Consider the following 25,035-nt stretch of genomic DNA (forward strand, 5'->3'; position numbering starts at 1 on the left):
TTATCTCTATGTTGCAGATGTGAAACTGAAGCAGAGAAGTATCATATAACTTGGCCAGTGATACAGAGCTTTAAATGGAAGACCTAGGCTTTGAGTCCATATAGTTTGGTCTAGGAGTCTCCAACCTTAAATGACATTGTAGAGCAAGAACATTCTTTAGGGGGAAAAAATGTGGATCAGTTTTTTATACCAATTCCTCTGAGCACTCTCAACTTGGTTCCTGGCTGCTCTGAATGTTTTGAATTTGGGAGGTTTTTTTCTTTTTGTGTCACCGGGATAATTGAAAGAAATTGATTTGGTAAGATACGATGCTGTTGAGGTCAATTCTCAAACTTTGCTTACTCTGAGAAATGGCAAATCTTGGAATTGAGGAGGGCAGTTAGGGAGTGGCATTTTTTACTTTGTCTAATGATTATAAATTTAGAAATGCATTATCCATGTGTTACTGTGTTAGAAAATCACAATAATAACTGTTGTGTAGAAGAGGGGCCTCATGGAAAAAGATCTATCTGTGTTAACTCAATCCTGCAGTTCAGAACTAGGAGGAGAATTGTAGGTTGAGAATGGGGTCTGTAAAGACTTTTGCACTGAGAGCAGTGAGTATGGAGAGATTACATCTTTAGAACTCAGAATTTTTGCTTGATTTTTGCGTGGGATTTGTTTATTGTGTTTTCTCTCTACAATGATTGCTCAGGCTGCTTCAGCATGAACAGTTGGCTTAGTACCCAGAGAGTGTTTGATTAGCTAAGTTAGGAAGCAAAAAGCCATACACTATAGAGGAAATTTACCCTGAAATAAATGTAGATCATTTAGTCAAATTGCTATATTCTCAGCATGTTAAGACTTTCCTCAGAGAAAATGCCATGGGAGCTTTCTTAGAAATACAAGCAAACAGAAGTTCTTTTCCAGGGAACCTGAAAAGCATGACCTCATAATATGTGATTTAGAATCAACCAACATGACCTTGGATGGAAGGTTGCCATAAAAAAAAAAATTACCAAAGTGAGTCACAAAACTGATCCTACAAAGGCTTTTTGAGTTGTAGAGCTCTTGGTTGCAAGTGACAGAAATTAGAAAACCAGCTCAATCACAGATGTCATAGTGGAGGGGAGGGGTGGAAAAATTACTAGTTTTGTTTTTACTATGTTGCCTATTATATAAATTCACATTTATGGGAGATGGAGAGAGGGCTAAAATGTTTTCAGCAGGTCAAAACACACTTTGAAAGTTCTGAACTAAAAGGGTGAAAAAAATTGTATTGGATCAGTGGGAACAAAAGGCAAGGTACTAATTCACATCTGTCTGGATTCAGAAACTAAAAGAATAGTGCTGCTGGTCTTGCACCATCACCTACTTCTGGTCTCTGCCCACACTTGGCAGGCTCACCACCCACTATTGTACATATGCTTCTCCCATGCTGCTAGGGAAGAAGGACACAGGTATCTTCCACTCTTCTGAGATTAGTGAGGCCTGGGTCAAGTGTTTATTAGTAGTATTCTGTATAACAAAACTTGGCATAAAACCACAAACATTTATCACCTCAGAATCAGAGGGACAGGAGTCTGGGAACAGCTCAGCTGTGTATGGTTTTGGCTTAGGTGGGCAGGATTGGTCCAACCATTACTTTTTTCTGCCATACAGTAGAAGTTATCTTCAACCACACATTAAATACACAAACACTAACAAAAGCTGATGAGCAAAAAACAAAAGTGCATAATTTTTGTGATGTCTGACATCACAGATAAGCAAAACAGGCCTTTAAAAAATCCACATAGAGCCTGTGGGCCATAGTTTGGACACCCTCCTCGGGTCTGTTATGGAGTTGCAGTTACAGAACTGGGCAGAGCCACAGTTCTCTGAAGAGAGAACTGCTGGAGAAACTGCAGAAAAACTGCTCAGTGTAACTGTTGGTAGGATTCAGTTCCCTGCCAGGTGGGTCTCCCCACAGGGCTGTTCATATAGCATAGCAGCTGGCTTCTCTAAGCGTGGATGATCAGAGAGTGAAAGAAACGAAAATGAAAGCTACAGTTTTCACAAACCAGCACAAAAGTAAATGAACCAGAGTGGGTTTGGTGGGAAATGGCAAAATAAAATACAAGAGACAAAGACACGAGAGATATAAATAGAACTGAGAAACAAAGATGGGATCGGGAGGTCTAGGATATTTTTTTCTATCCTAGTGTCCAAATAGCTTTATTTTTAAGGAAGCAGTCAAAGTTGTTTTGCAAGGGAGACACATTTTTAGCTTAATTATGAGAAGAGAAATAGGCACAAATTCCCACGTAAACATAATTTATTACCTCTAAAATGTGTGACCTCTAAATATGTGCAAACTACTTATCTACAAGATTAGCTGGAAAATGTACATGACTGCTTTGAAGTACAGTTGTAAAGTTAAAAGCTAAAGTTTTTATTATTTTTTTATTAAATCATAGCTGTGTACATTAATGCAATCATGGGGTACAACGTGCTGGTTTTATATACAAATTGAAATATTTTTATCAAAGTGGTTAACATAGCCTTCATGGCATTTTCTTAGTTATTGTGTTAAGACATTTAGGAAAACATGTTTTTCTTTTGTTGGGTTAAAAGTGGAAGCTTAGAGAAAATGTTATCTGTTGAGGGAGGGTCAATAGAGGGGAGTTTGTTGCCTGGATGCTCTCCCAAGCCCCAGGGGCCCTGCCATCTCACAGCTCGCACCCTACGTACAGTATCTTTTACAACCTAATCTCAGAAGTGATCTATCATAATTTCTGTCACTCAGACCAAACCTGGTAAACAGGGTGTAAGAGTATTTTAGAAGGTTTTGTGTACCAGGAAGTTGGAGTGATCGTTGCAGGCACCACAGGCACCATGGGGGGCAGAACTCTATGATGGACCCCAAGATTCTCACCTCTCAATATATACACTAATTCCCTCCCCTTCCAAGCCCCCTGTGGGCTGGGCCTATGAATATGATTGGATAGTCACTGCCTTGATGTTATAGAATATGACAACAGTGAAGGGATTTTGCAGGTCCCATATCTATTTGAATTAACCAAAAAGATTGTTTTTGATCTGCCTGACTGGATCTGGTGAGTGCTCTAACAGAGGGTCAGAGACTGATAGCAGTGGTCAACTGATGGCCTTCAGAAAGCAAACTGCCATGTTGTAGAATGATGGGCATCTCTAGGGGCTGAGGGCCTCAGTGCTACAGCTGCAAGGAATTGGACTTTGTCAACAACTAATGAGCTTGGAAAGGAACCCCAGGCCTTGGGTGAGATTGGAAGCTTGGCTGACTCCTTGACTCAACCTGCTAAAATCCTGAGCAGAAGACCCCGCTGAGCTGTGCTCAGACTCTTGACCTACAGAGATTGCTGTTTCAAGCTGTTACATATATGGTATATTGCTATTCAACATAGAAAGCTTACACAGGGACATGCTTGGATGAATAAAGTGGGTGTCTTCTCTGTTGATCTCTCCTCAAATTGTGAATTGGGGAGAAGATTGTTAAGGAAAGAAGAGTGCTATTCGAGGGACAACAAGGGTGCAAAGGCTGCCAGGCAAACCATACGATAGCCACCACAGTTCATTACAGTATTTCAAGCCTGGGAACGCTGGCCATTTCAAGATTGAGTCATCAAGGAGATAAGACTGTCTGCTAACAACTGAAACACTGTTCTCAAGATGTGGTCTGTGTACAAGGTGTATGGAGCTCTGGGGGGTGTTTCAGATGCAGGCTCCTAGGGCTCACTCTGGACATGCTGACTCCATCTCTGTGGGTATAGCTTAAGCATAGGCATCCTCTATTTATAATTTCATAGGTTTTTATTTCAAAGATTTCTAAAATCAGAAAAGTTAAGGGGAACAGGACAGTGATGATTTGGCTTTCACCAGGCTGCATCGATTGTTACTACTTTGCCCTGTTCTCTTTATTTCTTATAGATATTTATATGCATTTTTTTTTTTTTTTTTTTTTGCTGAACCAATTGAAGGTAAGTTATAGGAATCATGAGACACTGCCCTAAACACTGTAGCTGGTACATGTCTCTTAAAGATGAAATTACCCCACACAATTGCATGTCTCTGCCACACTGTAGACATGAAACGTTGGTGTATTATTTAAAATGCAGTGAAATTTTTCCGTTAGGCCTCAAAATGCCCTTTAGAGTACTGCTTCTCAAATGATTCCTAGACCAGCAGCATAGGCAGCACTGTATTTTAATGAGAACTCAGTGAATTACATACATGTCAGTTTGAGAGGCCCTGGAGCAACTGCCTGATGGAAGATCTAATCAAGGATCACATTCCATTTGGTTATCAATGTTTTCTTTACTCTTTAGCATGCTATTTTCTACTTTCATCCTCTGTCCTCTTCATCCTTCCCTCCATCTATCCTGGCAGAAACAGTGTGAGATTTAGAAATCCTCCCATGCTTTTGAAATTAACCACAGAAAGCTCTGTGTGGGCTTAATGAGTGATAGGAAGAAGTAGAGGCATTTTGTGGCAGGTGACATCACTGAGTTCATTGAGGTCTTATGCTTATGTGTTAAAAGTATAACTCTTTCTTGTACCATAATACATTAAAAAATGCTAAATTTTTATAATATAAAAAACAAATACCCAAATATAAACAAACAAAAATTTGAAAGAAAAAATATATACAAAAAAAAAAAGACGTGGCATTTCTGTGGATCTTGAAATCGTAGGCCAGTTAGCCAGTTTCCTTGACTAGCTAGTTCAGGAAACAAAGAACATGCATTCTGAAAGCTCAGTTGGTGCCAACCAAGGAGTTTCATTCATAAGCAATCAGGTACTTTAATTAAAAAAATAATTTCCTGATTTATAGAAAAATAGAGGCTACTTCAGAAATACAGGCAAAATTATCTCTGGTGGTGGGACTAAACTTTAGCTTTTCAAGTGTGTTTTCTGTATACCCTTTATAAAAAGGAATCTGTGTAAAATTCTGACTTGCATTATAAATTTCATGTGAGAATTTTCCATAAGATGTCAATCCAGCATGAATAATGACCGCATATATAATGTACCTTTATATGCCATGAGTTTCTCTCCCCTATCACTGGGCACTCAGCAATAAGAAGCCTTGTTCATACACATATTACATCTGACTGTTTTCTTATACATGTAATAGTATAAAACTGTAGGGTTGCTGGGGCGAAGCTTACAGTAGACTCAAACTGGGATGTGCACAGCTCCTATCATTTCCCTTGGAGGCTCTAGCCTTACTGTCATGCCCAGTTGTCCACCCTGACTGTTCCAATCCAGGAATAAAATATCTGGATTCGAGCTGGGCAGTAAATAAATAAAAATTAAAAAAATGGAAGCCTGACATGCAAGCAGTGGCAGGAAACCACAGGGCCATCTCAGGTAGGAACGCGGTACAATGGTGCCAGGCTTCCACAGCTGGGGTGTGATGCTGCACTGTTTGTACCTATGCCTGTCTTTCCAGAAGCTGGGTTGTGCAGCTCTTTTTCAAATTCTGTGAGCAACCTTTAGACTCCTTCCCTCCAAATCTGTGGTTTCTTTGTTAATCTGAGTTTCTTTCTGTTGCACACAAAAAAGAAACCCCTAAATAAAAGATATCCTAGATACCTAGAGAAAGGTAGTTACCTGGAATTAGCCCTTACACCTTATGGGGGTGGAAGGCAGCAAGGCTTCCTTCTCTGTGTGGGTACAGAAATGTAAAAGCTTTTGGTAAGTGGCAGCCAAACAGCTAATCAATCTCCTACCCCAGGCAAGGGGATATCTCTTTGGGGTGAAGCTCTGGATTTCTGGATAGCTGTTTCTGAAATAGAAGCTGGTGAGGCACCCTGGCCCCACAAGTTACGTAGCTGGTTCTGGTTCAAAGTCATGTGGTCATTAAGTGGTGGTTACATGATTCAAATCTAGGCAATCTGAAGCCAGAGCCTTAATTCTTACTTCGTTGCCAAAAACAACAAAGTTTTTTTTTTAAACAAAAAAGCTATTGTTAACTGTCCTACCCATGGAATTGCCATATTTGGCAAGTAAAAATATAAGATTCCCTGTTAAATTTCTTTTAGACAAACAATGAATGATTTGTTTGAATGTAACTATGTCCCAAATATTGCATAGGATATATTTATACTTAAAAATTATAAGAATAGTTTATCTGAATTCAAATTTAGCTAGACATCCTGTATTTTATCTGGCAACCCTACATGGCCCAAGCCCGTATCTGTTCTTTCATTGTTCTCATAGTAGCAAAAAGGAAAAAAGAAAAAATTAATTTAAATTCAGCACATATTGCCTCAGAGGGTATAGGGGGAAAATATTTTCAGAAGGTATTTCAGAAATTTGGATTTTATTAAAGTCATTGCAGTAGTACTCACCAGGTTGTCTGTATTCAATGACCTAGCCTAGGCAGACAGCTTTAATTCCAAGTTTGATGGCCTGGTGAGTTCAGACCGTTGCTGAATGCTGTCCTATGCTAGGTGACATTGAAATCCTTTCCCTTTATTATTCTGGGGATTTTCTGGCTCACAAATGCTGTAAGAACTAGAAATATTGGTTTGGGGGTATGAGTGGGGGGTGTGCATGTCTGACCTACCCACCTCTCATTCTGTTCTGCTTTGAGGCCCAGAAGGATCTTTTCTCCATGAGAATAGATTGCTGAGGGAGGCTGCAGCATCCTTTAAAATGCACATTATTCTTTATAGGCCAGGACTACAGATGGGTGTGTGTGTGTGTGCACGCGCAATGAAAATGGGATCCCTAAACTAGCAGAGTTAGGAGGAGTCACGCTGAAAGCAGGTAACTGCAGACTCCCAGTGGGTGTGGTCAGAGATCCAAAGGCAATGGGCTCAGGAACTTGTCAGATAGGCAGAAATCTCTGGTTCAGATTAAACATGATATGTTTGGGAATTAAATTGGTGAGCTAGCCTTTGAGTTCTGTGTTCATTACTTTTACCTTTTGCTATAAAACAAAACATTTTGTTCTCCAAGAGCCATCAATGACGTATGATGGCTAAACCAAGAAACTAGATGAATATCCATATGTACATCTTTCAGTCTTTTGAAAAGAGCCTAGGATATGATATTGCTTTTGATCAACTATTTTGACAGTAAACAAATAGCTGCCACTTGGCTCGCCCACTGTCATAGCCTTTGTGAAGGAGGTTGGGAAACTAATTTCAGGGTTCTGAAGTTGACAAGGATAGACATTTTTATTATATACTCAGAGAAAAATGTGTTCTAATAATTATATCCCACAAGGACTAAGGTCAGTCAACTTAGCTGACCCATAGTCTAGCCAGGAAAATGGCATGCACTTGTGTTTACAAGAGAATTTAATGCAGGGAAGCTGATTATAGAGGAGCTGGGAAGATAAAAGATGAGCCCAGGAAACAAGTAGGAAATCACTTTCATGCTGGAAGGAAAGGATGGGATCTTGGGGAGAGGTCACCTTCTGGAAGCTGGGATAGCAGATCTTTCTATCAGGAACTCGCGTCATGGAAAAGATGAAGCTGCTGCCAGCAAAGCTGCCCAGCATATCATTACTTTATCAGGTGGTGGTTCTCACTGCAACTGTTCTTCCATATGGTGCCTCCTCACTGGAGCAAATTAATGCAGTGACTAAGGCAGATCCGAATACTGAATGACTTGTATCGCAAATCTTAATAGAATTGAAAGTAAAAAGCTCCAAGATTTTGGAGAAAGCCTTTGTTTCTTTTAAAGAGTTGACTATCCTTTTCAGATAACGTATCTAAGTAACTCATAGTACACAGTACATGAATATGGTTGAGTTTTAGCTTCCATGATCAGGGATCCAGGATCCACAACAATGTAGGAACAAAGTTAGATGTGCCTGGCAGGGTTCCATTAAGCTCCCAAAGAACATGTAAGTGGCCTGAGCAGATCGCTTACGTGCCCACAAGCCTACCACACTGCCGTTCCACCCTCAAGTTGAGTTTATGGTCTCATGGGGAGTCCCTGGAACAAGCTGTTGAATAAAAAGGATGACTTTCACGGATAACAATAGGGAGGGGTTAACTTCCAGTTAGGTAAGGTGTTGACTGGTGTATCTCATTGTAACTTTAGGCCTCATCTTCATCCAGGTAAAGTCAGATTCTGTACCCATTCTAGGACCAGTGGTTCTCAACCTTCCTAATCGATGCGTTGTTACAAATTGAACAAAGTGGTCGCAACCCACAGGTTGAGAACCGCTGGTCTAGGACAGAAAGGAGGGCTGGCTAGCGAACTGAGGAAAAGGATGTGAACATGGAACACTCAGAACAGATGCAGAACATGAAATAGTCCAAGAGTCCATTGAGCAAGCGTTTAAAGGAGCTGAACTAAGCTGACCACTTTAATACCTAGTCTTGTGATTACAAGCCTTTTCTGCCAAGGGGCCTTTCGGTTGAGTATTCACATAGAAAATGGCTAAAAGACAGCCATGGGAGTAGGGATGGAGGCTGTGTGTAGACCCCACTATGCAGCCTTTTCCCTCATTAGAGCTGAGAACTCAACTTGTCAGTCTTAGGGATCAGCTGCATAACTGATACAGCATCACACTTACCAAATGCGAGGCAGCTCTTGTTGAATTTTATACAATTGCTCTTATTATGGAAAGAAACAGCAGTCCCTTTTCCTACTTCCTCCTGGTCAGGCCTCTGCTAGAGCTAAGTGCAAACTTTTTAAATGCTTTTTATGTTATCTTGTTCTCCTACCTGCAGTGGCTATGAAGGGAGTTTCTTAACCAGAAACAAAGAATGAAAGCAATAGACTAATTCACACATAATTCACTGTTTCATGTTCCCTATTAATGAAGCAGTTAGCCTTGCGACATGGTGGAATAGTCTCTAAAGACTTAGCGTTGTAATCTCACAACGCATTCTCTTCTACCTGGTGAGGTAGCTACTTTGCAGAATACTGGTTAGGCTCTGAGCCAGTGTTTCAAATGAGGCACTGTTTCCCCATAATTAGAAGATATGGATCTAGGAACCACAGAGCCAGGAGGGACTGATGTGACTAACAATTATAACTAATCCACTCTCAGAGTGTTCACTCCCTCCGTTGATGTTCTTGGAATTGTCTGGGCTCCTGTTCTTTTTGATGCTTGGTCTACAGTTTTGGTTTTCCCTGGGGTCCTTCTAATTTCTTTCTCATTGAAGTCCTAAACCTGTTTGCTGCTTGTCACTAAACTCGCCTTATGATAAAAAATATCCTGCAATTTTAGCGTCACTCACTTTTAATACCCAAGGGTGGAAAGCTTTCATTATGGAGTATAGTGTGGTTCTCCTGAATTGGAGGATAAAACTAGTTGAGTTCTTCATACCCAGGGCACAAATGGCAGAAAGCAGAATACTGTGTTGGCTGGAGGACTGACCATGCCTAGGAAGGGGAAATGAAATTGTTGCTGTTACAATGGATCTAAGAGCAATAGGAACTTAGTGGGTCCCTTTTTCTTATATGCTCATTAGGGAAGGTAAACAGAATTAGCTCAAGAACCAACTGGGGAAATATCTGAGGAGATAACAAAGGTAAAGAGATCACAGAACAAATTATAGAAGAGAGAAGACCTAATAATACCACTTCTGACTTAGGGATAAATGGCAGAAAGGATGACATATTTCCTCACTAAGTTATTACATAGAACAAAATGTCTTCCTTCCTTTCCCTGTTGTATATAGGGTGTGTGTTACTGATGGTAAAGTATGCCTTTTGGACCATAGGATGAAGCAGAATTTGAGGGGGAATGGAGATCATTGAGAGAAATACTACTCAAAGTGGGGTCTACAGAGTAGTGCAACAGCTGTTTATTATTAGGTTATACTGAGGAAAAGTTTAGAGATTGAATTAAGTTTGAATTATTCTGTCAATTTGGCATTGAAATTTCTATGCCTATTGTATGTAATAATAAAAATTGAGGCTTGAGTTACATGTTCTTCCAAATTTCATTTTTCTAGTAATTCATTGTTATTGTATTTTCCCAATGAATGTGTCCATGGCATATTAAAAATAAAGGCTTACTGCACTCCTTTAGTGGAGTAGTTTGAGAAGCACTGATCCTGATGGACATTGGCCTGTGAGATCTATTCTTACTCTTGGACGCAGCAGCTGCTTACTTCCCCCACCGATGGAGAACATCACAGCTTGCCATTGTTCCTAGCGTGTGTGGGTGGAGGCATCTTTGGCTGTATAGGAGGGTGTATGTTGGAGGAAGCCAAAGGCAAGTGTATGTTATGTATACCAATGAATTGGCTATGTATCTTCTATCTTATTGCCCTCTTTTCTTCCCCCAATCACAGGATATCCTTGCTACTCCTGGATTTTCTGAGGGTAGAAATATGTAACTAAAGCTTGCTATCTCTAGAAAATTTGGAAAGTAGAACAGAGATGGAACCAAGTGAAAACTGGTGATTGGAACTGAGTCACTATGTGCCAGAACCCAGGAGTCTTCAGGTCCCTGTTATTGACTTCCTTGGCCTTATCTGGGCAACTTCTCTTTTTGATGCCTGGTTGATCTTCAATCCTGCAGTTTCCCAGTGTCCTTCTAATTTCCTTCTTACTCAAGTGTCAACCTATTCACTGCTTATCACTAAACTTGCCTTAAATGATATAAAAGGTCTTGCAATTTTAAGGGCACTTGATAAACATCACCGAATTGCTTTCCAGAAGTTGAATATCAGCTTATGGTATCACTAGTGATGTAAGCAACAGCTTCTAAGTTATCTTTCCCAGAAGTAAACATGGAACATATATAAATGTAAGTGTGTGCGTACATATACAGTACATAGACACTTGTCTATTTATATCTTGTTGTTCTGCCAGATTGCAAATGGGGTCTTTATTAAGATACTTTTCATGTCTTTGAATATTACTGAAGGTGATCTTTTGGGGAATGAGGCATCAAATCACTTTTCTGTGGGAGTTTTGGAAACCAATATCTAGTGAGCTTAAGTAGAAGGGATTTTGTTAGCATATGTAAAATGGAAAGATACTAGAGTGATCTACAGAATTGAGTATGAGAACCAAGTCATTGGGACATTCTTGTATGAAGGCACTCCTGTTCACTCTCAAGTACTATCAAGCACTATACCCTCAGCATTCCTGTCCCTTCTTCCTCATTGATTTCTTTCCTTTGAGGTTCTCTTCATGTGGCAAGAATTATTGCTACTCGTTGTTCCAATACCTTCTTAGTCCACAGTCCTGTAGCAAGAGAGCCTGTCTAATTTTCAGTAGTGCTCTGGTCTTTATTGGATCACTTGCCCACCCGCTCTTTGGACAGGTCAGCATGATTATACACAACTGAGTTACTAGCCTATTCTTGGTTGGAGTGGTAGGGCAGAACATGGTGATCAACAGTGGTTAACAGTACGCCACCCTCACCCACAGTGAAATAAAGCAGGGAAGGAGAGTTATCCTGAAGACAGGGTTGCTGGGCAAGCAGGTTTGTCCCCTGCACCCCCAGTAGGAGCTCTTGATTTTTGAGCAGATGAATTACATGTTGAAATCAATGTTTTCAGAACACTAAGATGGCAATGGTAGATGGGCAGGGTGACCATATAATTTTTCATTCAAACGAGGGCACTTTTGAGAGAGAGAGAAAGAGTAATAACTAATGGAATGCTTGCTAACTCACAGGAAAGCTGGATGCAGTGAGACCATTTTGGAATTGTTGCACTAGCCTCTTCCCTGGTGTGATACAGGTCTAATGGTAGTTATAGCTATAAAACCATATATAGTTTTACAATCACTATAAACCGTTTGCTGAGAAAAAATAACTTCTCATAATCAGAGCTGAGATAATAAAAATTCAAGATTCACAAAAAGATTCAATTTTTATTGGAAGGAACCATCTGCTCCAAGACCATTGGTTTTCAGAGAAATAGCCTTGGAGTAGTAAATCACTGACCTGTGAGGTTTCACAGATGAGTGTAATGTTATAGAAGGCTTCAAAGTCATTGTCAGTTGTAACCTTGAACAAGTTGCTTAACCCCTGAAACCTCAGTATCTTCATCTGTGAAATGGAAATTATACTTCATATGATTATATTTGGAATTATGGTATATTACTCTGCTATATTAAGATACAGCATATAATTACATATATTAGTATTTTCTTATTAGCACTGAAAAGATTTGTTACACTTATTACTCCAAAAGGGGTAATATAAAGCAGAAGAAAATAAAAGCTATAGATTTTTTTTTTAAGCAGGTAAGAAGAACCTCTTAGTGAACATTGTTCTCTCTGCATCTTTTCATTCATCTTTAAATAATCTTTTTAAGGGCAGTGCCTGTGGAGTAGGGCGTTGGCCCCATATACTGGAGGTGGTGGGTTCAAGCCTGGCCCTGGCCAAAAACTGCAAAAAAACCCACAAAAACAAAACTTTTTAATAATCTTTTGTTCTGATCTGCCATAAAAAAAAGAAAGAAAAGGGAAGTGCCTGTGGCTCAAAGGAGTAGGGTACCAGCCTCACATGCCAGAGGTGGTGGGTTCAAGCCCAGCACTGGCCAAAAACTGCAAAAAAAAAAAAAAAAAAAAGAAAGAAAGAAAAGAAAAAGAAAAAAATCTTTTTGGCCAGGGAGGAATGGCTGACTATCTCCTGTGTAGTTAAGAATGTCTTTGTTTTTGTGAGGTGTATCATTAGGGCCTTCCAAAAATAATTTCAGGATTGGTAAGAAGAAAAGGACTTCAGTCAGCATGGCATGAGAAGGAGTGGCAAGAGAGAGTCCCAGATGAGGTTCAGAAGATAGAAGTGTTTGGGAACCAGGGTTATAACTAGAGGGAACAGCAGGGTCAAGAAATGTCATTCTGTGTGTGTGCAGGCCTGGGACAGCCCCTCAGTGAGGGGAGTGTTGGGAGAAGGGCTGAGGTCTAGATAGGAAGGGATAGACCTGAGACAGGGAGGAATCGCCAGAAGGTGGGTTTGATAGGAGAACAGATGACAGGATTCATGTTTTTCATAGAAGGTGGTAGTTGATCTTTGGACAGAAAGGAATTGGAAACATGCAAGGAGACTCATTCCACAGAGAATCGTAGTGGGCCTGGGTCTTACTGCCTAAACAGATTGGGGCATGGGCAAAGACACCTCACTTAAAGAAGTCCTCTTGTTCTGTCTATATCACTTAGCGTTTGTTGAGCTCTCTCTCCACTAGATTTGCCAGTGTGTTTACTAAACGCAGAAAACTCCATAGGATAATTTCTAACTATAGACACAGAACAGAGCAAAGGTTGATTGAGCTACCTGGTGCATCTGGCCAGCTTGAGAGGTATGAATGGACCAACAAACCCACATGTCCAAATGAGTTAAGCATAAGGTCTCTGCACTTGAAAGTCTACACAACAAATTAAAGTTTTTATATTGTCTTTCTTTAGTCTTCATAAATTTAACACTGAATTTATGGCATTGAAGTACACAGAAGTATGTCGCGAGATGTCTATAAATTTTCTCTTTCTATAAATTTTCAAATCCCAACTGTATAATATGAACTCACTTTACTACATTATAGCCTTATTCTTAGAGGATCCTTGAAAACAAGGATTTATTCTTTAATTTTTTTCTTCAAAGGAAATAAGGTAACAGGGGTCCTGGAAAATAAAGTAGCTAGCCAAACTCTTTTCTTGTTCTATGAAAGAATTTCCATATTTGTAAGACAATGTTTTAGTTGAGAGTGTTTTCCTTTTACTGTTGACACTAAAAAGAAATAGGAATTTTAAAGCTAATGTGGTTTTGCTGTTAGAAAACCCCTATTAAAAAAAAATAGGCACATTAAACTTCCTACAAACTCCCAATGGCTCATAACTAATGTTTTAGCTTCAAGATTAAAAGTGTTCCCGCTGCCATTACCAAGCAAATGTATGTCTCTTACATTTTACCTTATTCTTTTAAAATATGACACAAGGCTTTTCAACATTTCATTGTGGTGAAAGATTTTTTTTTCATTAATTTATTATGTAAACAAATGTGGAGCTCGATTCCTGAGTCAGTAGCTCCATATTAGTCATTTTCATGTTGTGTCACTTGGGAATGTCCAGAGACCTCACTCACAGTAATTTCAATGTATTAATTACAGCAAGTCTAGAGGTTGGGGAGCCAGGACAGGCCGAAGCAGGGACACATGAATGTCATTACAAGCCCAACTTCTTTCCAACTTTCTGCCCTATCATCCATCTTGATTTTTTTTTTTTTTTTTAAATTCTCATACTTGCTGCCTCACCATTTGCAGGATAGGTATTGTGGTTCCAGGCATCAGATTAATGCTCAGAAATTAGAGGGAAGGGATTTGCCATCATGTTCTGCTCTTGCATTCTATCTGTGCTTCTTACAAGAAAACAAGTTTTCACAGGAATCCTTCCAGTAGACTTCTGTTTGTGCCCCAGCATCCAGGACAGTGTCTAAATGGGTGGTCAGTGCTTTACTTTGATTCTTGGTTCCAGTAGTTCATTTTGGAGACAAAGCAGCGCCACACCTTTTCTTCCCCTTGGACTTAGCATTTGAGGTAGGAGAAGGGGGACACAGAGACATTGTGATTGGGATCTAGCAGTGGAAAGTCAGTAGACATGGTTGGCAAGTCAGTGAAACTTCTGCTTCTAAGAAAACTCCAACTGGCTTCCGCTCCTCACTCCTGCCTCACAGCGGCCACCTCAACTCCTCCTTCCCCAGGTTAGAGGCTCTCATTCCCATCCTGGGCCAGACACAGTCCTGTATGTGCCTTTTCTGGACACTTACCTAGTTCTCCCTTTTTAGTAGAGGTGGTTACGTCCTGCAACATGGCTGGGCAGAGGAGAGCCGCATTAGCAAGGACTTGGGGAGATGGTACGGCTGTCTGTCATGGTGCGTGTTCCCACTCAATCTATTTCATACTAAATTTTCTTTAAAATGGTGTTTCCTGTTAAATTTACTAGTTGATGCCTATAGACCGGCACCTTTTATTCAACAACTATAATCCCACTGGCACAAGCTTCTAAAACACAAATCTGACTTCATCATGAGCTTTCTGGAGACTTACGGGAATGGTCACACTCTATCCCTGTGCACCTCCCCGGCGTCTTCTCTTCCAGGCGGCCGGCTTGGCCCTCTCACTCCACAGGTTTTATGTTCTTGCTGCTGCATCTTTTTTTGTCTGTCCAGAATATCTTACCTTACTCTGCTTCTCTCTCCCCTTCTTGTCAGGCCAGTTTCTCTTTGTCCTTCAAAACTGACCTTTCAAGAGGCTTTCTTCTTCTTCTTTGCTTTCCCTCTCTCTGCTTTTCCTCCCCCCCCCATGACCTTAATTGTCATTAATTGTCCTCATATCAAAATTGAGTACATAGGATTCATGCTTCTCCATTCTTGTGATGCTTTACTAAGAATAATGTCTTCCACTTCCATCCAGGTTAATACGAAGGATGTAAAGTCTCCATTTCTTTTTTTTTTTTTTTTTTATTGTTGGGGATTCATTGAGGGTACAATAAGCCAGTTCTTTTAATAGCTGAATAGTATTCCATGGTATAAGGAGGGAGGGGGGTGGGGCCTTGGTGTGTGCCACACCTTCTGGCAGCAAGACATGATTGCAAGAGGGACTTTACCTAACAAATGCAATCAGTGTAAACTGGCTTATTGTACCCTCAATGAATCCCCAACAATAAAAAAAATAATAATAATAAAAAAAGAGGCTTTCTTCAACACCCTGCCCCCACCAGACTCAAATGTTCCTTCTCTGTCCTTCCACTGTACCTGCTGGGAGTCCTTCTTGCTGTCTGCGTCTCTGTATTATGATTTATTTGTTTATATAACTCACCTATCTTTTGGTACCAGATGGAGCTCTCTGAGATTAGGAGCTCTCTGACTCATCCCTGTACAGTTTGTGACCCATAGGTCAGACTCAAATTGTGTATTTTTAATCACAGGAAAGCTGTCCTAGCTGACAGTAGGTGTCACACAAAGAAATACCTCGTCCTGTTTCCTAGGAGGTCAGGATAAATTCGAGTTATTTTGTTTTCTCTTGTTTCTCAGAACTTGAACGTTTTCTGGCTGTAACTTACGAATGGACTGTGAGTGGAAGACAGGGATGAAGCAGTGGAGCTTTACAAACAAAAGTTATTTGGCAGAATTGACTCTGAACTGTACAGAAAACTCACTGGTACAAAGCAAACATGATAACCACTGTACTTCGGAAATGACTCACTGAGCTGTAAACACAGAACTAGGCCGGGAGTCTTTCTTCTCTTATGTACCAGCAAGTTGGGTTAGCAGCTTTAACTTCTAAGGACTGGAAGCCACTAATTCAGATATACATAGGCACAACTTCTTACCAGAAATCAGTCTATTTCAAAGCACTACTTACTAAAAGCTCTAAATGGTCTATACCAGTGTTTTTAAACCTTTTTTAGCTCATAGCACATTTGAGCCTACATTTAAACTTCTACAGCACACAAATTATGTTGATCAAAAAGGAGTAAAAAAAAATGCATTTACTGTGCTTTGAACTTATTTTGAAAATAATTTAATTAATCTTAACATTTTTTCCAGGTGTACCTAAGATCTTCTCAAACCAGTGGAAAATCACTGGTCTGTACAGCCAGGAATCTTGTAAAGACAAAGTTTTGCCTGTTCTTCAGAGCAAAGCCTTGATTCTGATGTTCAGTTAGGGTCACCCACCCTGACATCTGCATATGTAGATGCAATTTTTTACTTCTGGATTTCACAAAATGATACAGGGATTGAGTGAGAATGATTAATGTCATACTGGGGAATGAGGGATATGGAATATACTGTTTGCCAGGCAATAAATGTCTTTAAAATAGAGCAACTGTGACCAGTATAGGATGGAATTCTGATATCAGAATTAGATGATAAAGCTAAATCAACATGAAGCCTCCTACTTCAGCGTCACCTGGATTCTTTGACCCCAGGGTACTGCTGATCCTGCTCTGTGTTATAAAAATTTTGCCTCACATTATCTGCGTGACAATTCACTATAGCATTTTAGTGCTTTCATTACTTCAGTAAAAGTCCTTACACCTGACACAATCAAGGCGCAGTTGTTGATCTCTTTAAAAAAAACAAAAAAGTATCCAAATTACCCATTTTTAATATTATTATTATTTTTTGAGACAGAGTTTCAAGTTGGTACCCTCGGTAGAGTGCTATGATGTCATCATAGCTCACAGCAACCTCCAAATCTTGGGCTTAAGCAATCCTTTTTCCTCAGTTTTTCTAATTTTTAATGGAGATGGGGGTCTTGCTCTTGCTCAGGCTGGTCTTGAACTTGTAAACTCAAGCAATCCATCTGCCTCAGCTTCCCAGAAGGCTAGGATTATAGGTGTGAGCCACTGGGCCTGACTTTTTTGAATTTTTTTAACTTAAAACTTAAACATCTATTTTCTAATTTGGGGGGAAGGAGGGAGTTAAGGCCTTGTCTTATAGGGGGCCACTGTTTGAGCTTGCTCTGCTGATAAAGAAAAATCAATCAATAATGCACTATTCAGTATTTCTACTTTTTGTTTCTTAAAAATGGCCAGAGAACTCTGCATTCAAGTTGTTATAAAAGGATTGAACTCCTTCTAGACCTGTACCATTTGCTTTCAGTCTTTTACCATTTTCTGTCCTACACCTAATCCAATAGATTTTTTGTGCAGCTTGCTTTTATTTCGCCTTTCTAAAGCATTCATCTTATTCAACTTAGTCATTGAAGAAACATCAAATTTGTTTCTGTCCTCCCATTTAATTAACATAACATTTTGTTACAGTATTTAATGATAATAACACACTGAACTGGCAGGAGTACAAGTATATAGAAAGAGCAAACCCGCTTCCCAGAGGCACTCGATGTGCCATGGGCACCTATCAAGACGTTTCACAGAGGGGGAGGTGGCTATTTCCACGAAGTCCTTGGCCTTGTGCGTACATGTTCCGTGATGACTTCACTTAATGGAGTCTTGTTCAATGACTACCTTTATGTGTTTCACTAAACACCTGCTGTCTGCCTTGTTAATCCTGGCAATTTCTTTTGTCTGTTTTTCTTTTGGCTTTACAGCATTCTTGCTTTAAAGAAAAACACTCTGCCAACTGTGGTGTTTTTTTTATTTTTATTTTTTTGGTTTTCTTTGCAGGTGATAGAGGGCTACTACGGAGGATATTTATCTACCCTTTTGGCAAGAGGAAATGTTCTGGGATTGAAAGTGGTCCTTGGAGGCATGAGTAGTACCTGGGACCCTCCTGTGTGATGTGGTTTCCTGTACAAGTGCTTCATCCTGGGCTCTGTCTCTAGGCGACCAGCCCCTCCTGAGCTGGGGATCTGTGGTCAAGTAACAAGGCAGCGTTCTCAATGCCTGTAAGAAACCTGTAGGGAAGGTGGGAAGTAGGATGAGGCGGATGAGGAAGCTAAATAAGAATGTGGCTTCAGATAGAGGCTGGGCCGGAACCCGAGGGAGTGCTGGGCCGCAGGACATTTCTTAGCTTGAAGGTACCACGGGGCAGGAAGGAGCAGAGAAGGGTAACTCCCAGCACTGCAGCTTCTGTCACCCAAGTGCAACCCTCCGTTGAAGGTTGCAGTTATGTGAGCAGGTAGCAACAGCTAAGCAGTGCATGCATGGAAACTAAATGGATAGAAGCGATCAAAGAGGGATATGGGAGGATAATTAACTGTCTTCCAATTAGCAAAATATTAGACTGGCATTTTAAAAAACAGCTACTTTTATTGGACCAAATTTATGAACCTTCTTATTTTCTTGTCTTTACTTGTCTCCCAGACCCTCGGTTAGTTGGACAAGAAGAGCGCAGGCCTCAGTGCCCTTGCCACCACATTTCCAAATGTCATGAGCTGACCCATCTCCTCTGGGGAGGCCAATATCTTCAGCACTTTATCTGTTGCAGTGAGATACATTATTGCAGTGAGATAGTACAGTGAGAACTGAAGCAGCTGCAATATCCAGGCCAGGGAGACGGAGAATGTGCTTTCTCCTGCCTTGTATTTGCCAGGCTCAAGGTATCATATGGTTGATGTGTCATACAGTGAGGTGTGGTATCTGGCTTTTGCAGGGGCTATCCCCAGGGGCCAGATGAACAGCCAAAGAGGACATGGGAATCAACTCCCCATGGGAGGGTCTTCAACCAGTAGATAGATTAGTTCCTGTTGCTCTCTTCCTCTGAATTGTTTTGAGGGGCTAAAATTCTGTATAACATGTTTGGAGATGATCCCTTGTGACTAAGTAAGTGGCTGTATTTTGTATTCTGAAGATGTGAACAGCGAGGCAGCCACCACCTAGTACCTGATTTCCATTCTTCCTTGTTTCACTCCCCATTTTCCTTCACTCTTACTGCAATTGTACCCCTGCCCTTTCCCAAAAATGTGCTGGTACATACTCTAGGTTGGTTGGGAAAAAAAAAATAAGCCTAAGGCAAAGATATCCAAGAGATTCAAAGTTGTAACCCAATATATGAATCCCCCAAATAGTAGAATTTCACTGTAACACATCAGGGGAGAAAGTTTGAATAAAGAGAGGGTAATCTTAAAATTGTTCTTTTGTTCTTTTTCTGTGTAAACAAAGTCAATCCTATTAAAATGTAAGTGGATGCTAAGGAGAAATCCCTAGGATGCTACAAAGAGTTGTCCTTTTTTTAAGACTTCTTCTATAAATTGTCTCTGTGCCGTTGCACTGTGGGGAGGCACTGAATTAAAAAAACAATGCAAAGGAGAATGGAGAGTCCTAGAAGCTTCTTTTCCAGGAATTTAGAGTGTTTGTGAACTGGCATGATGATGTACGTGACGTGAAACATTCTTTGTCAAAAAAGAGAATTGATACGGGCGGCGCCTGTGGCTCAAAGGAGTAGGGCGCCGGCCCCATATACTGGTGGTGGTGGGTTCAAACCTGGCCCTGGCCAAAAACTTCAAAAAAAAAAAAAAAGAAAAAAGAGAATTGATACTATTCAGCCATAATAAAAAGATGGAGACTTTACATCACTTGTATTTACCAGAATGGAGTTGAAGAACATTCTCCTCAGTAAAGTAGCTCAAGAATGGAAAAGCAAACATTCCATGTACTCAATATTAATTTGAAACTGGTAGATAAAAAACTACAGGCCTACATGAGAGAAAAACACTTTTAAATTTAGAAGAGGGAAGAGGGGAAAAGGAAGGGGGTTCAGTGAGCTCCCAGCTAATGGTACAATGTAGGAGTATGTGGCACACCTCTTGGGTAAAGGGCTCAACTACAACTTGGACTTTATGTAACAAATGTAAAATATGTAACCTAATTGTATGTACCCCCTTATTAATCCTAAATTTCTTTTAAAAAAGAGAATTGGCAAACTGAGGCCAGGACTCATCTTTTTTTTTTTTTTAATTGGAAGATAACATCATGTTTTTATTGATTACAACATGATGTTTTGAAGTACATATACATTGTGGGATTGCCTTGAGTGTTACTAATGTACAGGCTAGAGAATCTGACCCAAACTAATATTTGTCATTCAGATGTAATGACATGTAATGATGTAATCGTGACTAATCCATTGTCACGATTAGTCCTAATGGCTGTAGTCCATTTGGTCTATAGCTATTGAGGTGGGTTTAGAAGTAGCTGTTCTTACACTTGTAGAAATGGCCTCAATTTTCTCTTCTGTTTTGATTAGTCTTAGCATCTAAATTTCTTTTTGCCTTTTTCCATCACAGGGGCTGCCTCTCTTTGTTACTTTCCCTTACATCTGAAATCCACCCAAATATACCAGAACAAAATTTCTAATACTCAAAACCTTTTCTAAGAGTGCTGATTACAAATTGGGTAACTTTAGTTTAATCCAAGGTAGAAGCTTTCTGCTGCTTTTAAGGCAGAAAATAAATGTCTAAAAATAAAACTTAGGCATAAAAATAAGACTAAATACTCATTAACTGCCTCATTTAGCTGAAAACTGAAATTATTTCAACCACGCTAAATCAAGCCTTTGTGTAGAAGATTTTTTTCTTTATTCATAGTACGTTATCTTAGATGATAAATGAGTTACTGTAATTTGTCATTCAAAAAGCATGAATTAAATAGTTCTCAAGTACCCAATTTTCACCTCATGCTGACCCTTGAATTGAAGCACTTAGGTTCCCTAGTCATTCGAAATGCTTTTGGTGGACTGCCATGGCAGAGGTTGGACCAGGAATCAGAGAATGCAAGGCTTGGGATGCTAGGGCTAAGAATTTGGATTTTACTGACTGTTATAGGAAGCCACTGGAGGGATTTAATTAGAGGAATGTTAAAGAATAATTCATATCTTAAAAATATGACTCAACTGCTGTGTTGACAGTGGATTGTAAGGTGACAAAAGTGGAAAAATGCTAATCAGCCAGATGTCTCTTTTTAGCTATCCCGGAAAGAGATAATAGTGGCTTTGGAGCAGGATGATAATAGTTAGAAGTGGAAGAATAGCATTTAATTCATTAACAACAAGAAGACTGGTTAATGGATTAGATATGGAACATGAGAGAATGGAAGAATCAAGACTGATTTCTGGGCAGCACCTGTCACTCAAAGGAGTAGGGTGCCAGTCCCATATACCAGAGGTGGTGGGTTCAAACCCAGCCCCAACCAACAACTGGAAAAAAAAAAAAAAAAAAAAAAGACTGATCTCTAAGCTTTTGGCCGGAACAACCGAAATAATTTGGTATGAATTATTGAGATGAATACTGGAGGAGGAATAGGATAATCTTCTTGACTTTTGTTTGGATCAATGGAAAAGGGAACCAGGGAATGAAATGAAAGGCTCATGTTAATTTTGGGCATCTAAGTGAATAGGTCAAATGAGTGGTTGGTTCTGGAAGTTTGAAAACAGTTTGCACACAGATTGCATTGAGAACCATGAAGGGAACTCACCTAGGGAGAGAATCTAGAGAAAGTAGAAGACCCAGTCCATACTTCACATAAATAGGGCATGCAGAGGAGACTAGTAAAGGACTAAGAAGGAACAGCAATAAGGAAGGAAAAACACAGAGGATGTGGTGTTCCAGAACGCATGAAAAGAATCTACAAGAAGAAACTAAGTCAATTTATTGAATACTGCTGTGAGGGCAAAGAAGATAGGGACAAATGATATCACTGTTTTTGGCAATATGGATAATCTTTGTGACACTGACAAGGGCACCTTATGACATGACATGTAGACAAGAGCCCAGATTGGATTGAGAGGGGATTGGGAAGGGAGAAATGGGGACAGCTTTTGAAACAACTATTTTAAGAAGTTAGTGGAGCTGAAAAATAGGTAGATAGCTAATGAAGAGTCATTGGGGTTTCTCATGTTCTTAAGATTGATAGTGAAGCATTTATGCTTATGGAATTGATCTAGCAGAGAGATCTTGATAATGCAGTAGAAAGGGGTTCATTATAAGGACAAATTTCTTGAATGCAAAAATGTGGAATACAGGGCTTGGTGAAGGTGTTGGCCTTCATAAGGGCAGGTAGAAAAAGTGGACCCAGCTGTTAACAGTGGGCTGAACTGGTAATAGGAGGATGAGGGAGTATCCAAAATTAATCACAATGAATTCATGAAGTAAGAGTATCAGATGAAAAGATGGGAAAAAGGGGAAAGTTGGAAGTTTCAAAGAGAAACTGGCAAATATTGGAGTCATTACGGGGTGTGAGAAGGTGAACATGTAGTAGATAGTGGACATGGAATATTCTGAAGTTAAAATAATCAAGGTGGATTTGAGTTGATTTTTGCCTGGAAAGAGGCTGTGATTAAATTTAAAGTTTTAATAGCACATAAAGGAAAAAAGTGTCATTCCATGTTCATGTATTTTCATAGTAGACAAAGTTTAATAGTTACTTTTAATCCTACTATTCAGAGATAATCATTGTGGTATGTGTATATATATGTATATATCTTCGTATGTTATACATCTAAATACATCTACATTTAGGAAGAAATATAAAGGTTTTAATTTTGGTAAGTAATACTATTTTACAACAGTTTCAACTTTACTAAATAATTTAGCCATTGCCCCGAAAAAAATCGAAGCTATCAGAGTGATATCTTTGTCATGTTTTAAATCTTTTATTTATTGTATTTTAACATCTTTGTTGCTGTCCTAACTTTTATGTAGATAAAAAAGAAAATGTATAGTCATGCTAAAAAGGAAGGTTGTATATTCAATTATTTTCTTCCAGTCTTTAAAATGTAAAAATGAAACTATCAATTATTAATCTATCAGTTTTTATTTTGGTAAGATGTGGTGAAGGAATCTAATTTCACTTTTTAGAATAGTTTTATTCATTCTTAAAGCTCATATCCTACAACAAATAAGAACACATTTTTGTAATAGAGCTCTCACATGATATCTTTAAATTTTTCTTTTAGAGGTTTCAAAACCAATTACTTACTATTCTTTAAGAAAGCTATTTCTTAAAGAGTGAAAATTATCTGCAATCCTATCATCAGGGAAAATCAGTGATATTTTACTTGAAACTATTTCATGTGTACACATTTTGCTATCTGTATTTTCTCATTGAGTTTTTAAAACATTCTTTGTCAAGCACGAATTTATGGGCTTGCCGTATTATTGGGCATTTAAGAATATATTTTTAGGTTTTGTTTTTTATGCATGATTTTAAATAATACCATAGTTACCACAGTTAGCACTTAATAGTGAATTGAAATTGGTTTAGTAATTTTTTTACTATAAAAGCAATGCTTGTCCATTGTAGAAAGCTTTAAAAATAACGTAAGCAATTATCCGGAGGACTGTTGAATGTGTGCCAAATCTTCATTCATGCAACAGCCATGTTTTAGTTCTTATTATGTAGCAGGTGCACTTCCCATGTGAAACCAGCTCTTCAGAGTTAAAGTCCTAGTGAATGTTTAGTCATGTGTCATCTCAGTAGCATATATGCAGAAATGTGTGTTGCTTTTTAAAAAAGGACCATGCTATTTAGAAGTCGTATTGTAGTCTGATTTTCCTCCTGTAACCTTTAAGAACGTCCTTCTTTGCCATTGCACCACCTTTTACAATATCATGTTTAATGGCTACAAAATAATTATCTGTGTAGATGTGGCATGGTTTAATTTCCTGGAGTCAGACACTAGAATTGTTTTCTAATTTCCTTTTGCATTTAAAGTCCATAACATGTATATTTTGCTTCTTTGATAGCATAACTAATATGACCTCCACAAGACATGAAGGCACAGGGCGTGCTGTCTGTCTTCCTCATCCTCATTCCACCTCTGAGTGGATTTCAAGGTAACTTTCTCTATAACTATTAGTTTTTTGTATCAAGTAGCAACACAAGTACATGACGCAAGGTGGCTATTTCCTCCGTAGCATCATGAATTTTCCTAAGTGATCAGTTATGAGAAACAGGGATCAATCTGGACGTCTACCAGATTAAAAATCATATTTTCTTGTTTGTTCTGATTAAAGCTATTTCTAATCTGTTATCTACTACCAGAAATAAAATCACTAGATGGGCAAGTCTGATTGATTTTAAGTGTCAGCTTGGCACTTTAACACCTAACAGAAGGCGTTATCAGCTTTGCTAGGTACTGTGACATTCTTAATTATCCAATGAAATATAAGAGAGGTTTAGTAGAGCAATTAGGTTGACAGTCATTTCTTTATTTTCCTGCCCTTCCGTGTCTTTCTCTTGGCATACTACCACACCCCGCTAGCTCTCTGTAGGAAAACTAAATATAAGAAAGAGAAGGAGGAACATGACAGGTGGAAAGAGCCCCAGAGGGGGAGGCAGAGGGAACAGACTGTGGCAGAGCCACATGAGCACTCAGTTCTCCCATCTTGGAAAGCCTTGGCCAAAATCTAAAGGAGTTTACTCCTTGGTCCATAAATTAGGTTCCTTGCAGTCCTAATATCTTAGCATCCATAGAGCACAAGATCTACGTAAAATATTCAGTAAATTGGTCAAGAAAACTCAATACTGCCTTTAATGATACATAGTATGAAGTGGTTAGATATATTTTCTTTGCAGAAACACTTAAATTCATTTGCTTTTTGAAGTCAACTTCTGAAGTTGACAGAAAAAAAAATCAAGAAGATTGGATATCCACATTTATATCCAGAATAATATTCCTCAACTATGTTTTGAATTGCGCATAGG

The 25,035-nt window shown here is 39.2% G+C and overlaps 1 protein-coding gene across 10 annotated transcripts in view; it reads left to right on the forward strand.

Annotated features, from left to right (window-relative positions):
- HHLA2 (HERV-H LTR-associating 2) overlaps positions 1-25,035 on the forward strand; it is an 83,680-nt gene that overhangs the window by 41,995 nt on the left and 16,650 nt on the right. For 9 of the 10 annotated variants that reach the window (XR_008374923.1, XM_053565224.1, XM_053565225.1 and 6 more), the window contains one exon: positions 24,075-24,164. Coding sequence is in view for 9 of the 10 variants with exons in the window: in XM_053565224.1 (XP_053421199.1) it covers positions 24,101-24,164 (64 nt within the window). In the remaining variant the exon portion in view is untranslated. Of the gene's footprint in view, positions 1-14,710; positions 14,798-24,074; positions 24,165-25,035 lie in introns of all 10 variants that reach the window. The other variant, XM_053565229.1, reaches the window with a different exon arrangement.

Source organism: Nycticebus coucang, chromosome 16 (genome assembly GCF_027406575.1).
Source record: "Nycticebus coucang isolate mNycCou1 chromosome 16, mNycCou1.pri, whole genome shotgun sequence".
Lineage (NCBI taxonomy): Eukaryota > Metazoa > Chordata > Mammalia > Primates > Lorisidae > Nycticebus > Nycticebus coucang.